The 11,375-nt window shown below is 43.2% G+C and overlaps 1 protein-coding gene across 1 annotated transcript in view; it reads left to right on the forward strand.

The window, feature by feature from the left end:
- The window catches only part of LOC147729657 (uncharacterized), a 131,832-nt gene extending 122,074 nt beyond the window's left edge, over positions 1 to 9,758 (forward strand). Inside the window, exon 3 of the mRNA XM_086958476.1 lies at positions 9,330 to 9,758. Coding sequence (XP_086814602.1) covers positions 9,330 to 9,601 — 272 coding nt within the window. The 3' untranslated portion in view covers positions 9,602 to 9,758. The remainder of the gene's footprint in view (positions 1 to 9,329) is intronic.
- The last annotated feature ends 1,617 nt before the right edge of the window (positions 9,759 to 11,375 follow it).

Below are 11,375 nucleotides of genomic sequence, written 5' to 3' on the forward strand. Positions count from 1 at the left end.
ACATCCTTGCACTATGACACAAGGGTGATTGCATTGGGGCTAAGCAGGCAAAAGTGCTTAATATGGTGCATTCCTGTCCTCTCCATTTCATGCAGAGCACCAAGGCATCTTGCTGCATTGCAATGTGTTGCAAGAAATATTGATAAATCTGGAAAAAAAAAGGTGTGAATCTTCACTAGTAAAGGTACACCTATGTACAGGTGTACAAATACTACTTTAGCAGTTCACATATATTACCATTAGTGTTCCAGGAAAATGTACCATGCACCAGTTGCCAGCATACTGTTGGGAATGTAATACATCTCCCCTGGGTTTCTCTTCCCCCGACCTAATCATACATGTAGAATTATGCACAAGGGTAGTGTGGAACATAATGGTGGCACACACGTTTATCTAATTTTTCCTCATTAAATATACTTTTTTTGTTACCAACGCCCTTTCTCCACACACCCACCACATCTAGGTGTATGATGTATTTATATATATAGCGCTTTCAAATCCTGATGAGGTGCTGAAGAGTTTTGTGGACGGGTAGCGCTTTAGTCCATGAGTGATTTACTCATGCGTAAGGAATTAAGCATTATCATACATATGGATTACCAAATGAGAAGCTCTATGCCACTGGATTCATGGTGTTTACGACAATCTAACATGCTGTTATTGTTGTGTTACTTGTTGAATCTGTCGATGTTACAGGTTGTTATGCAAAATGATATCAAGGGATTCGTTATAAGTGCAAGAAGCTCCCAAAATTATACTCCAAAGTGCAATATATTTTTTAGTTTTGTCTTTTACAGTTTATTATTAACAGGTACAAATTTACATATTCAATAAGTCCCCTCATATATTTTAATGATGATAGATACATTTCGTAGACTTAGACAAAGTCACCACACTCTTTAACAAATGTCAGAGATAGCATCAAAAATACATGTATTTTAATGCATGATCAAAAGTGTCAGACCAGACAACACGAGTTTCGCAACACCTGTTGCTTTTTCAAGGCAGTAATAAACAAGAAAAAAAACATCATCACATGGGCTACCAGTTTAACATGAGAGATATTGCATTTTAATAGTATTGTTATCCCTAATTTAGAACTGACTAATATTATTTTCAGATTGTAGATCCGAGTGATAGAGCAAACAGGATGTATTAAAACATGCAATAATACTTCATTCAGTGGGGGAGAGAAACAAAAACATGAATGAGTTATAAGATGTAAATACATCGACACCGAGATAACAATGACCAATTTGTATGTGCTTTACAATGCAAGACTTAATTATGATAATCACATCCTTAAATTCAAATGACACTTGCCGAACCAAAGATCAACAAATGTGTTCATCATAGCCTTTTTCAGATAATTCATCTGTTCACTACCAGGACATGTACACCTTAAAAGTACATGCCCAACTTTTTAAATACACTGTACACTGCCCTAGGGGCTGTTTAGTGCCTAACTAAGGGGCATTAGCGCCGGCCGCCGCAGCTAAGCGTGCTAGCAAGGGCAGGGGTGGGTTGGGAGGGGGGAAAGCAGACAGATAATGGAATAGGTAAAATTAAATAAATTGTAAAATAAAACCTATTCCGTTGTCTGTCGACTCCTTCCCCCGTCCGCCCAGATCCAGTGCCCCACCACGCTTACCTGCACCTGCTCAACTGGATGGCATATTTGTATTAAAAGGCATGGTTGATGCCTGGCAGAAGGGATATTTTACGGTTTAAAACTGCACACAGATTGCAATGGCAGGCCTGAGACATGTTTAAGAAGACTAATTAAATTTGTTGTACAATGAGTGCTGCATGTTCACTTGTAGCATTTAATATACAGGCCCTAGGCACATGTATACTACCTTCCTAGGGACTTACAAGTAAATTAAATGTGCCAACCAAGTATAAGTCAATTGTACAATGTCGCCGCCTGCCAATTAATACAGTCGGTAGTGGGTCCCACCCACTCAGCTGGGCATTTACTCGATCCGGTGTTCTCTAACATCCCTTCTCTTATGGTGGGGACTCCTAGTCCGATGTGTTGGACCGATCATTTTTTTGGCACTTTCTTTGTTCCCCTTTTCACGGTCACGCCTAGAGTGAGCCTTTAGGCCACTCTTAGACGGTGTTGGCATAAACTTAACATAAGAGATTTTTGTTCCATTCGGACATCCTCCTGCCCTATTTTTGACACTGACCCGAGCAAGCTTATAACACTTTCTGTATCTGGATACTCCAAGCTCTAAACTCTTTGATTCCAGCCAAATGGTCGAAGGGCTGTTGCTCAAAGTCTAATCCCTGGTTTGATGACTCCTTGGCTGTTTTACGCAGTTCTTGTAAAAAGCTTGAACGCGCTTGGAGAAAGACATATGATCCTGGGGCAAAAAAGCTTTATCAGGAAGCGATTAAGCGCTATCATAAAGCTATACATCAGGCCCATTCGGCCTTTCTCACTAAGGAGATTAAGGCCAGCAACAATCCTGTTAAAAGCATTTTTAAAATACTCCACGATTTTAAAACCCGGAAAGATCCCATTACAACATGTATTACGTCTGAGCGACAATGTGAGGAGTTGGCTATCTTCTTTGTTCAAAAGGTTGAGACCATCTACAAAACCTTTTCTATTGCCCCTATGGACTTTGCTCCTATTGTTACTCCTCTGTCCACTATTACGTTAGCTGTTATCCCTCCTTTGTCCCATGACGAATTCCTTACGCTGAGTAAGAGGCTCCCCTATTGACCCTATGAAACGGGTTCAATTCAGAGATGCTCTATCAGTGCTTCTGTCACCTATATGCCAGATTATAAACTCCTCCTTTTCTACAGCAGTAGTGCCTATTCCTTGGAAAACTGCGAGGGTGGTCCCCCTGCTAAAAAAATCCACTCTTGATCCTGCTAAGCCAAAAAACCTTCTTCCCATATCCCTGCTACCCTGGGTCGCAATAATTGCTGATGCCCATGTTAATAGCATTCTCTCTGGCCACTTGAGCAATATTGACGCCTTAGATCGTTCCCAGAATGGGTTCCGCCCGGGCCATAGCACTGAGACCGCACTTGTAGCAGTGTGTGAACATCTTCGTACCATCTTGGATGAGGGACAGACTGCGGCTCTCATCCTGCTCGATCTCAGTGCAGCGTTCAACACTGTCTCCCATAAGATCCTCTTGCGCCGCTTAGAAGAGGTGGAGGTGGTAGGTTCAGCTCTGGAGTGGTTTTGTTCGTTTTTATCAGACAGATCATTTCAGGTCGCGGCCCCCCCCTCCTCTCCAATGCTCATGCCATTGGGCAGGGGGTGCCGCAGGGCTCGGCGTTAAGTCCAGTCCTGTTTACCCTCTATGTGCAACCTTCGACTGCGGTAGCAAGAGCCCACGGTTTGACTGTGATTTCGTACGCTGATGACACTCAGCTGGTGTTGGCCCTTTCTGAAGACCACTCTCAGGATGCTGCGCAGTTTCAGGCTGGCCTTGCTGCGGTTGCGCAGTGGATGACCTCTAATTGTTTGCAACTCAACGTGAACAAATCAGAGGTATTGTTGGTGGAGATAGATAAGGGACTATGGAGCAAACATTGATGGCCGGATTCTATGGGTGATGCCCCTACCCCTAAGCTGGCCGTGAAAAACTTAGGGGTTTGGTTTGACACCAAGCTGGATTTCCAAGAGCATACCAAGAAGATCGCGGGTTCCTGCTTCGGTCTCCTCCGAGGATTACGACCTTTGCTTGGTTTCTTCGACTTCCCCACCCGTCATTTGATAGTCCAAGCAACTATTTTGTCTAGGCTGGACTATGCTAATTCTCTTTTAGTGGAAGCCAATAAGGCGGAAGTTATGCGTTTTTTTAGGGTGCAGAACGCTGCTGCCCGAGTCCTTCTGCCGCTCCCTAGAAGGTGTTCTGCGACGGGTGCCCTGCGGCGTTTGCACTGGCTGCATGTGCCCCGTAGGATTGAATTTGAGGTACTTTGTCTGACTTTTAAAATTTTGAAAAGGTCTTCTCCTGAGATTATATCTAATTTGTTGATTCCCTATGTACCTACACGCCAGCTGCGCTTGGCCGAGCACTTCCTTGCTGTGGTCCCTCGGTGAAGCGGTTTAGAGCAGGGGGTCGGTCCATTCGGTATCTTGCAGCCAAATTATGGAACTCCCTCCCTGTGCACATTTGCCATCTTGATTGCCTTCTGTCCTTCCGTAAAGCGATTAAAACTTTTCCATTCTCTAGGGTCTAGCTTTTTCTTCTAGGGCCTAGCTTCTGCACTCCGTTGGCATGTCTACTAGTGCTGGGACGCCTCTTAAATGAAGCATCTGTTGCGCGATATAAATGTTCCAAATAAATAAATAAATAAATAAGAGAGAAAGCACAAGCACTTTAGCATTGGCTAGCCGTGGTAAAGTGTCCAATGAAAAACGAATTCAGCATAACAAAAGAGGTGAAGGCAAAAAGTTTGGAGGACTACCTCCCGAGGATTTCAGGTCTCACAGAGACAGTCTAAACTGTGTGCGACATTTGCCAGTGTTTCTCTGCACATTGCATTACCACAAGTCTTCACACTTGACCCGAGAGCATTTATGGCAAAGTTATAGAAAAAGTGTACATTTGGGCCACTTATTTTGAAAGTGTGGTGCTGTAAGAAACATCCCCAGAATTTACCATTTGCACTTGGTGCAAAAGTGCCTGTGTTTGCCCTAGGCTTCCGAAACGGCACCAGCGCAAGTTGAAAGGACAGGAATGCACTGGATTGCATAAAAATGGTGCGTTCCAGTGTTTTTAACCCCTTCCACGCGGGGCTAATTCCCCCGCGGTCCGCTGAGCTCGTCACGACTCTGCCCCCTCCCATGGAACGCCCGCACAGGCGGGGAATTATCCCCGCTTGGGCCGTCCGCGGCCGTTATGATAAGCTCAACTCGTCATGAGCACAGCTCCACTGTGCCTCATGACGAGCTGAGCTCGTCATAAGCACGCAAGGGGTTAATTTGGCGAGGGACAGCGTACGAACTGACTTACTGTGCTGCCCTATGCCAAATTCTGATAAACGAGGGCCTAAATATTTACTAACGATTCATCGGCGCTGGCATATAAGCAGGCTGCCTAGCCTCCACTGCCACACATTTGCAAACTGGTGTAAAGGTGTGCATATTATGTCTAAAGTATACAGAAAAGTGATGGGTGGAATGCTTCAATTAATTTCACGCACTGGTAATTACTTGTGCCGCATCCCAATCCATCGCCTGGCAGTCCAGGCTGGAGTGTTTCCGTGAAGATCAGGATCAAGACAGGGTATATGGCTGGGTCCAAACTGAGGTGCAAGGTGAGCAAAAGAATGATGGGTTGGGATGGTACCTGAGCAATTGCCAGTAGTTAGACAAATTTCAAGCATTCCTCCCTTCACCTTTTGTCTGCGTATGATGTCTAGCATAGACTTTGTACTGGAAGTATACCCTTCTATTACAAACTCATATGTTAATTTAAAAAATGTTTCACCCATTGGTTGTGTGCTCTACAGTGCAGCACACCTGCCACGTTTGAAGTGTTTGGAGAAATAAATATATTTTCCAAGTTTTTGCCTGTCTCAAGGAGATGCTATTTTTGACACAAAAGCCGGACTGTGAAGTTCAGTCGATAGTGCTTTGTGTTATTGGGATATTAAATGGGTGGTGCCTGGGAGGGGGGGGGGTACCACAGTTGCCCAGGTGGATTGTAGGTTCCTCTCCATCACCGCATTAGTTTACCATTGACATTAAACCCCTCTCTCAAACCATAGGTGAGATGAATTGTAAAGTGCATAACTACGCCAATGACCTCTCCTTACTTTTCAGATTGGAAATTTGGAGCCCTGATGATGTCGAAGTGTGGACGAAACGCCTTGGCTGATTGATTTGTTACTATATTGGGTGGATCTAAAAATTTGGTTAAATAAACCATAGAATTTAAAATTCATCAAAGACTGCCTACGAACCTTTTTTTTTACAAAACCATTACTTGAATAATAGATTTGTGAACATTGTCGACCGCGGCGCTCCTTTCATGAAAGGTTATGAATTCTTGTTAATTAGTGGCCCAGTGGCAGTGGGACCATTGAAAGTTGAGGGTGGATGAACTACCTAATCAACTGACACTTACACACCTTCTAGCCCTCTCCGCCTATCGAGCTGGATGAATATTGGTGGAAGGATACCCAGGTCTTCATGGAGCCAACTGAGGATAGTGCTGCAATCATGAGAGGCACTGGTCTTCGAGGAAATGCCCAGGAAATCTCTACTTTTTGCCCGTCGTAGCAGTAGTACATTTCTAGATCTCAGAAAGATAAACAAATAAGTCTAGCATGCCTTCCAGACGGGCTCCTCTTAGCCTGCTTCAGGGCAACTTTTCAGACTTTCAGGCAGATCCTGTGGACACAGCGCTATCCATTATAATAAATGATTTGCATATCGGCGTGCTTTTTATAGAGCTATTATGCCGCATTAGAGCAAGTAACTCCCACATGTTAATGTTTAATAAAATCGTAGTTTATTTTTCAAAGAAACTGTTCAGTGCACCTTTCTTGGTCATGCCTATCCGACAGCGCTAGCTGTCTGGTTGCGAAACATCTATTGTAAGTTTACGCTGGGCTTGAAGCTCTCCCATTGCTTACTGTTGCTTAACTTTATTGTCCCCCCTCTTAGCTTGCTTGCAATGGCTTCTCTTCTTGTGTTTGTCCCTCACTTGCAGCATTAACCTCTTCATGGGCCCTTACAATCTTTTTGCTTGGCTCACTTGTATCCTTCCACTGATCATATTTAAGGAGTTCCTTTTTTTATTCAGCAGTGCTGCTACACTCCTCGATATTGCTCCCCCATTCGCTGCACTAAGCTGCTCTCCATACTAACCAGCTAGCCTGTAAAGCACAGCAAAACGATGGGGCATATTATCTAGAGTAACGTTAAAATTATTCCTGCTTTATCGGCAGGAAGCTGCCGCTAAAGTGGCGATAAGGGGCTTGATAATATGCCCTAGAGAATTCCCATGGAAGCCCAGGTTAGATGTATAACCTGGGTTTCTATTGAAATTCTATAGAGCATATTATCAAGCCCATTATCGCCACTTTAGCGGCAGTTTCCTGCCGATAAAGCGGCGATAATTTTATTGCACCGTCTTGATAATATGGCCCCCTATTTGTGCTGGGGCATGGACGGAAAGCAGACTTTAAGGACTGTTTTTGTTCTGTCTCAAGCATTCCACATATTGCATTAAAGCACAAAGGTTTTGGTGGCTCTGTGGCAAGGGCCATCTGCTGCAATCGCTCACTTACCCAGTGCCCTGGAGGCCAATAAACCTGCTCCCTGGGCTGGTACAGAGAATTAAATGGCTGAATCTTGGAGAAAGGAAATAAGGCCTTGGGGAGCATTCCCTGTTACATTCTGATGCTTCATTATTCTTTTTATGTTTATTTTTGTTTTTGTTGAAAATGTCCAGATTGAAAGGTCTTTGAGATATCAGAAAACATGTATTTGCTGCTCCTCTAGTAATTTAAAATGTTCTTTTTCTTTTACTTCTTTAAATAGTGTTTACAAACATTGATTGTCAAAGCCAACTGTTTGGCACTTGCATTATAAAGGCGAGATATATTGGCTTTGTATTGAGACTACTCTTTGGGGGTGGTTAACTTGAAGTACTTTAAATTAACCACTCTTTCAGTAGACAACTTTATAGCTGGGTCTTCAGTATCACACAGGTCGCTGAACTGCAAATTTGGAAAGTGAGTTACTATCAAAATTTAGGTCATCCTAAGATTTTTTTAGCTTAGTGCTAGGGTGAAGTTCACTAACATCTGTACCACATCTATGATGGTCTGAATGAGTGCTGCCAAGAAGATGACAAAGAAGAGAACCAATGGAAGGATATTCTTGCTCTCCCCAACAAACGTATGCTAGAATGTTAGGTAAAGAATTGTCAAGTTGAGCGCATGTGGCACAAATAAATCTGAGCCATAAATCAGAGTTTTTAGAGAGTAGCACATCCATTGAATTCCTGATAATGTAGTCCAGAACTACCGTTGTAGGCCCAGAGCAGACTTTTTAAAGAAGTAGGAGGTGGTGTCAGAGCTAAGAAATCTATACCCTAACTGCATTACTGAACTTAGACACAAGAATTGCCTGGGTCTGTGGTCAGTAAGATTGTATTTACTCACAGGGTGCATGGCAGGCTGGTTTCCGGGAGCATGTTTGGCCCCTAAATGGAATTTTACAGAAATTCTGTTGTCTGTGAAGTAATGGTTAGCTTATTTGGAAACAATGCCTCCATTTTGATCCCTTATCAGACCTGCCGGTTGGTAAGTGCTCTTCATGAAGAATGGCTTTGATCAAACTGACTCTGACTAAAGCACTGTAGTGATATTAAAAAATATTAGACCAACTACAAACCTAGATATGCGACTCAGTCACAGAATGGTCGTCACCTAGCTGGTCATCACAGGCTTATCCTCATGAGATTGAGTGATTTCTGTCTTTATGGAGGTCCACAAGAGGAAGTTTTGCAGAAACGTGCATGGACACAATGAAATTACAAGAAATTGACGCATCTGTAGAGATGAGTCACTTTCCCTGCACCACCCTGAGAAAGCCCTGCGCCACCATGGCTGCACCATATTTACAATACGGTTCAGCATGGCACAAGGATTGACAGATGTCAGAAATTCTGACGCATCTGTTGGGGCAGAAGTTACGCATTGCTGGAGTCGTGTTGCAAGCACAAAGCAACTCCAGCAATGCATTTTGAGGCTTACTCCCACTACACTGTGTCACGCCTTATGCCTGCTTCAAGCTGGTGTAAGGTTTTGATGAAGTTGCGTCCTAGAAGTGACGCAGTGAAATCTTGTAGATTTCACTGCATCACTTTTACGAGGCTATCCTGTTTGGGAATGCCCACCCTGCATATATTATACCTGACGCAGGTTAATGTGACTCAGGGCTTTACAATGTGACGCATCTCCCTAGATGCGTCACATTGAAATTGGCCTCATTTTTTATGCCGCTCAGCATCACAAAAGTGACGCAACAGCCGTGCAAAAGTGTCACAAGGGGCTTGTAAATCTGCCCCAATATTTTTCTCCATTGAGAAAATATTTCCAGGTACAGAAATGGGAACCCACTCCACCCATATTAATTATGGAGGAAATCTCTGAATGCAATTGAGGGGGAAAAGGTGCGGAAATGGGTTGTGTATACACATACCCTTCCTATATTGTTGATTCTCCCTCCTTTCACTGTGGCTACCCATGACTCTGCCGTTGCCCTTTCCCTTAATTAATTGCAAATGAACATTCCTTTTTTTGCTCACACCTCTACCTCTGTTTTCTTCCAGGCAACCAGCCGAATTTGCGCATACTTTGCTACTGCACTGTTGGATACAGATCGTCTTTAATGGCCCAGATTCTGAGTAGGATGCATCAGGAGGAGGAAGGCCGAATCCGGGAGACCCCATTGAAAGTGTTCAATTTGGAGGGTGGATTGGTGAAATGGGCCAATGAGGGACGAGCCATGCTGGATAATCATGGAAACATCACTCGGCTCGTGCATCCCTGTAATCCCACCTGGGGTGGTCTTCTGGAGCCTGAGCTGAGGGCTCAAGTCTAGTTCTCACTTTCTCCAGTGAATCCCTCTTCATCTGCTACTACTCTGTGGGATTTTAGTCAGGTTGTTTACTTCATTGAATCAATGATTACTGAACTGTAACGCTGTAAAGAGGATAATGCATTGATTTACTCTTTGAATAATAAATATTATTTAATTTTATGATATAAAACATTTATTGTTAATATGTAAAACTCCTGGTCAAATGTGCTTAAACACCAGGAGTCATTGTCTACAGTTTACTACATTGAAAGTGTGTATATGACCGTCCACGCTTTAGTAGTGTCACATTCATACAAATGGGCTAAACTAGAAGGCTTAAAAACTTTGTGGCCCAGATTTACAAAGAGTTTTCGTTACTTTTTTCACATAACCTGGCACAACGTCTTCCGCTGAGATTTACAAACCAACGCAAATAACTGTTTGCGTTGGTTCGTAACTCAAAGTAATGCAACGCAGCACAGGGCTTTGCCTTGACTAACTCTGCATCGAGGGGGCATGCCATGGGTGCTGTATGGGTGTTCTCATGCAACCACCCATGGGTGTTGGTGCAAATCCCTATGAACAAAGTATTGTAAACAGGGTTTTCCGTCAAACTCCTGATACAGGTGTGTGGGAAATGTTTTAATTTCTCCTTGTTTTTTACTCTTTGCAAATGTGTGCTGCATAGCACACATGTCAAGAGGGAAATACCTTAAAGCATCGTTTTTGTGCAGAAAGAGAATTCTTCCTGCACACAAATATGCGAAGTACCATTCACACACCCTTGCACTATGGCGCGAGGGTGCCAGCGTTGGCGCATGACAGTCACAAGTGCACCAGCGCAGAGAGAGAGCAGAATTGTGCCCCTTCTAAGTACATTTGGCACAGTTCTGCTCTGTACCATTCAGTCAATGCAGAGCAACAACTTTACTTGCTGTGCTGCGTTATATGAACTCTTTGTAAATGTGCCCCTGCATGTGCAACACACCAACACTGCAAAGACTTGCTGCAGCTTACTTAAATAAACATGACAAAGATGAAGGTCATTTCTAGGCCTCTATTCCATTCATTGGTGTGGTGCATGCACTGAAGACACAGATGACTGCAGAGCTTGCAATACGGATGATCCCCTCGTCATTTATTGTTTACTACCGAAACAAACTCACAAAGTGAAATTTATTTACATAAATTACAAAAATAGTGCTATGTGATGGTGATTGTGGTCCCACTTTCTGATGGCATTGCTAGCTAAGACTCCACCATCAAACACTGGTGGCATGCTGGAAAGAAGTTACCATTTCTCATTTGATGAATCTTTTTTGTTGACTTAGAGGCACAATGGAGTTAACATTCAATAAACAATGTAAACCCATTTGGCTACACATTAAGGACTAGGTATCAGTACTAAAGTTGAGAAGGTTTATACAACTTAATAATCAATCCAGTGAATAGGCAGAAAAATAACATATTATGAACGTGAAGCATTACAGCATGTGAATTAATACACCAAAACGAATTCCGACTTGACAATAAAAGGCCTATAAAGATTCGAGTCGGATAATCAATGAAAGAAGAATAAGACTCAGTGTTCCTCTGAGAAACTCAGCTCCTCTTTCTTAAACATGAGTAAGGTTCAAAAGCTAAACCAGGTTCAGGTCAATTGGAAGATCCCTAAAGGTCTAAATACTAGGCAGGTGTCAGCATAATGAAGACATCAGTAGAAAACGTCTGAAAGGAAACAAGGGGCAGATTTACAATATTAGCAGGGATGCGCTACTTATTGTGCACCATGCCT

Source organism: Lissotriton vulgaris, chromosome 2_1 (assembly GCF_964263255.1).
Source record: "Lissotriton vulgaris chromosome 2_1, aLisVul1.2, whole genome shotgun sequence".
Taxonomy (NCBI): domain Eukaryota; kingdom Metazoa; phylum Chordata; class Amphibia; order Caudata; family Salamandridae; genus Lissotriton; species Lissotriton vulgaris.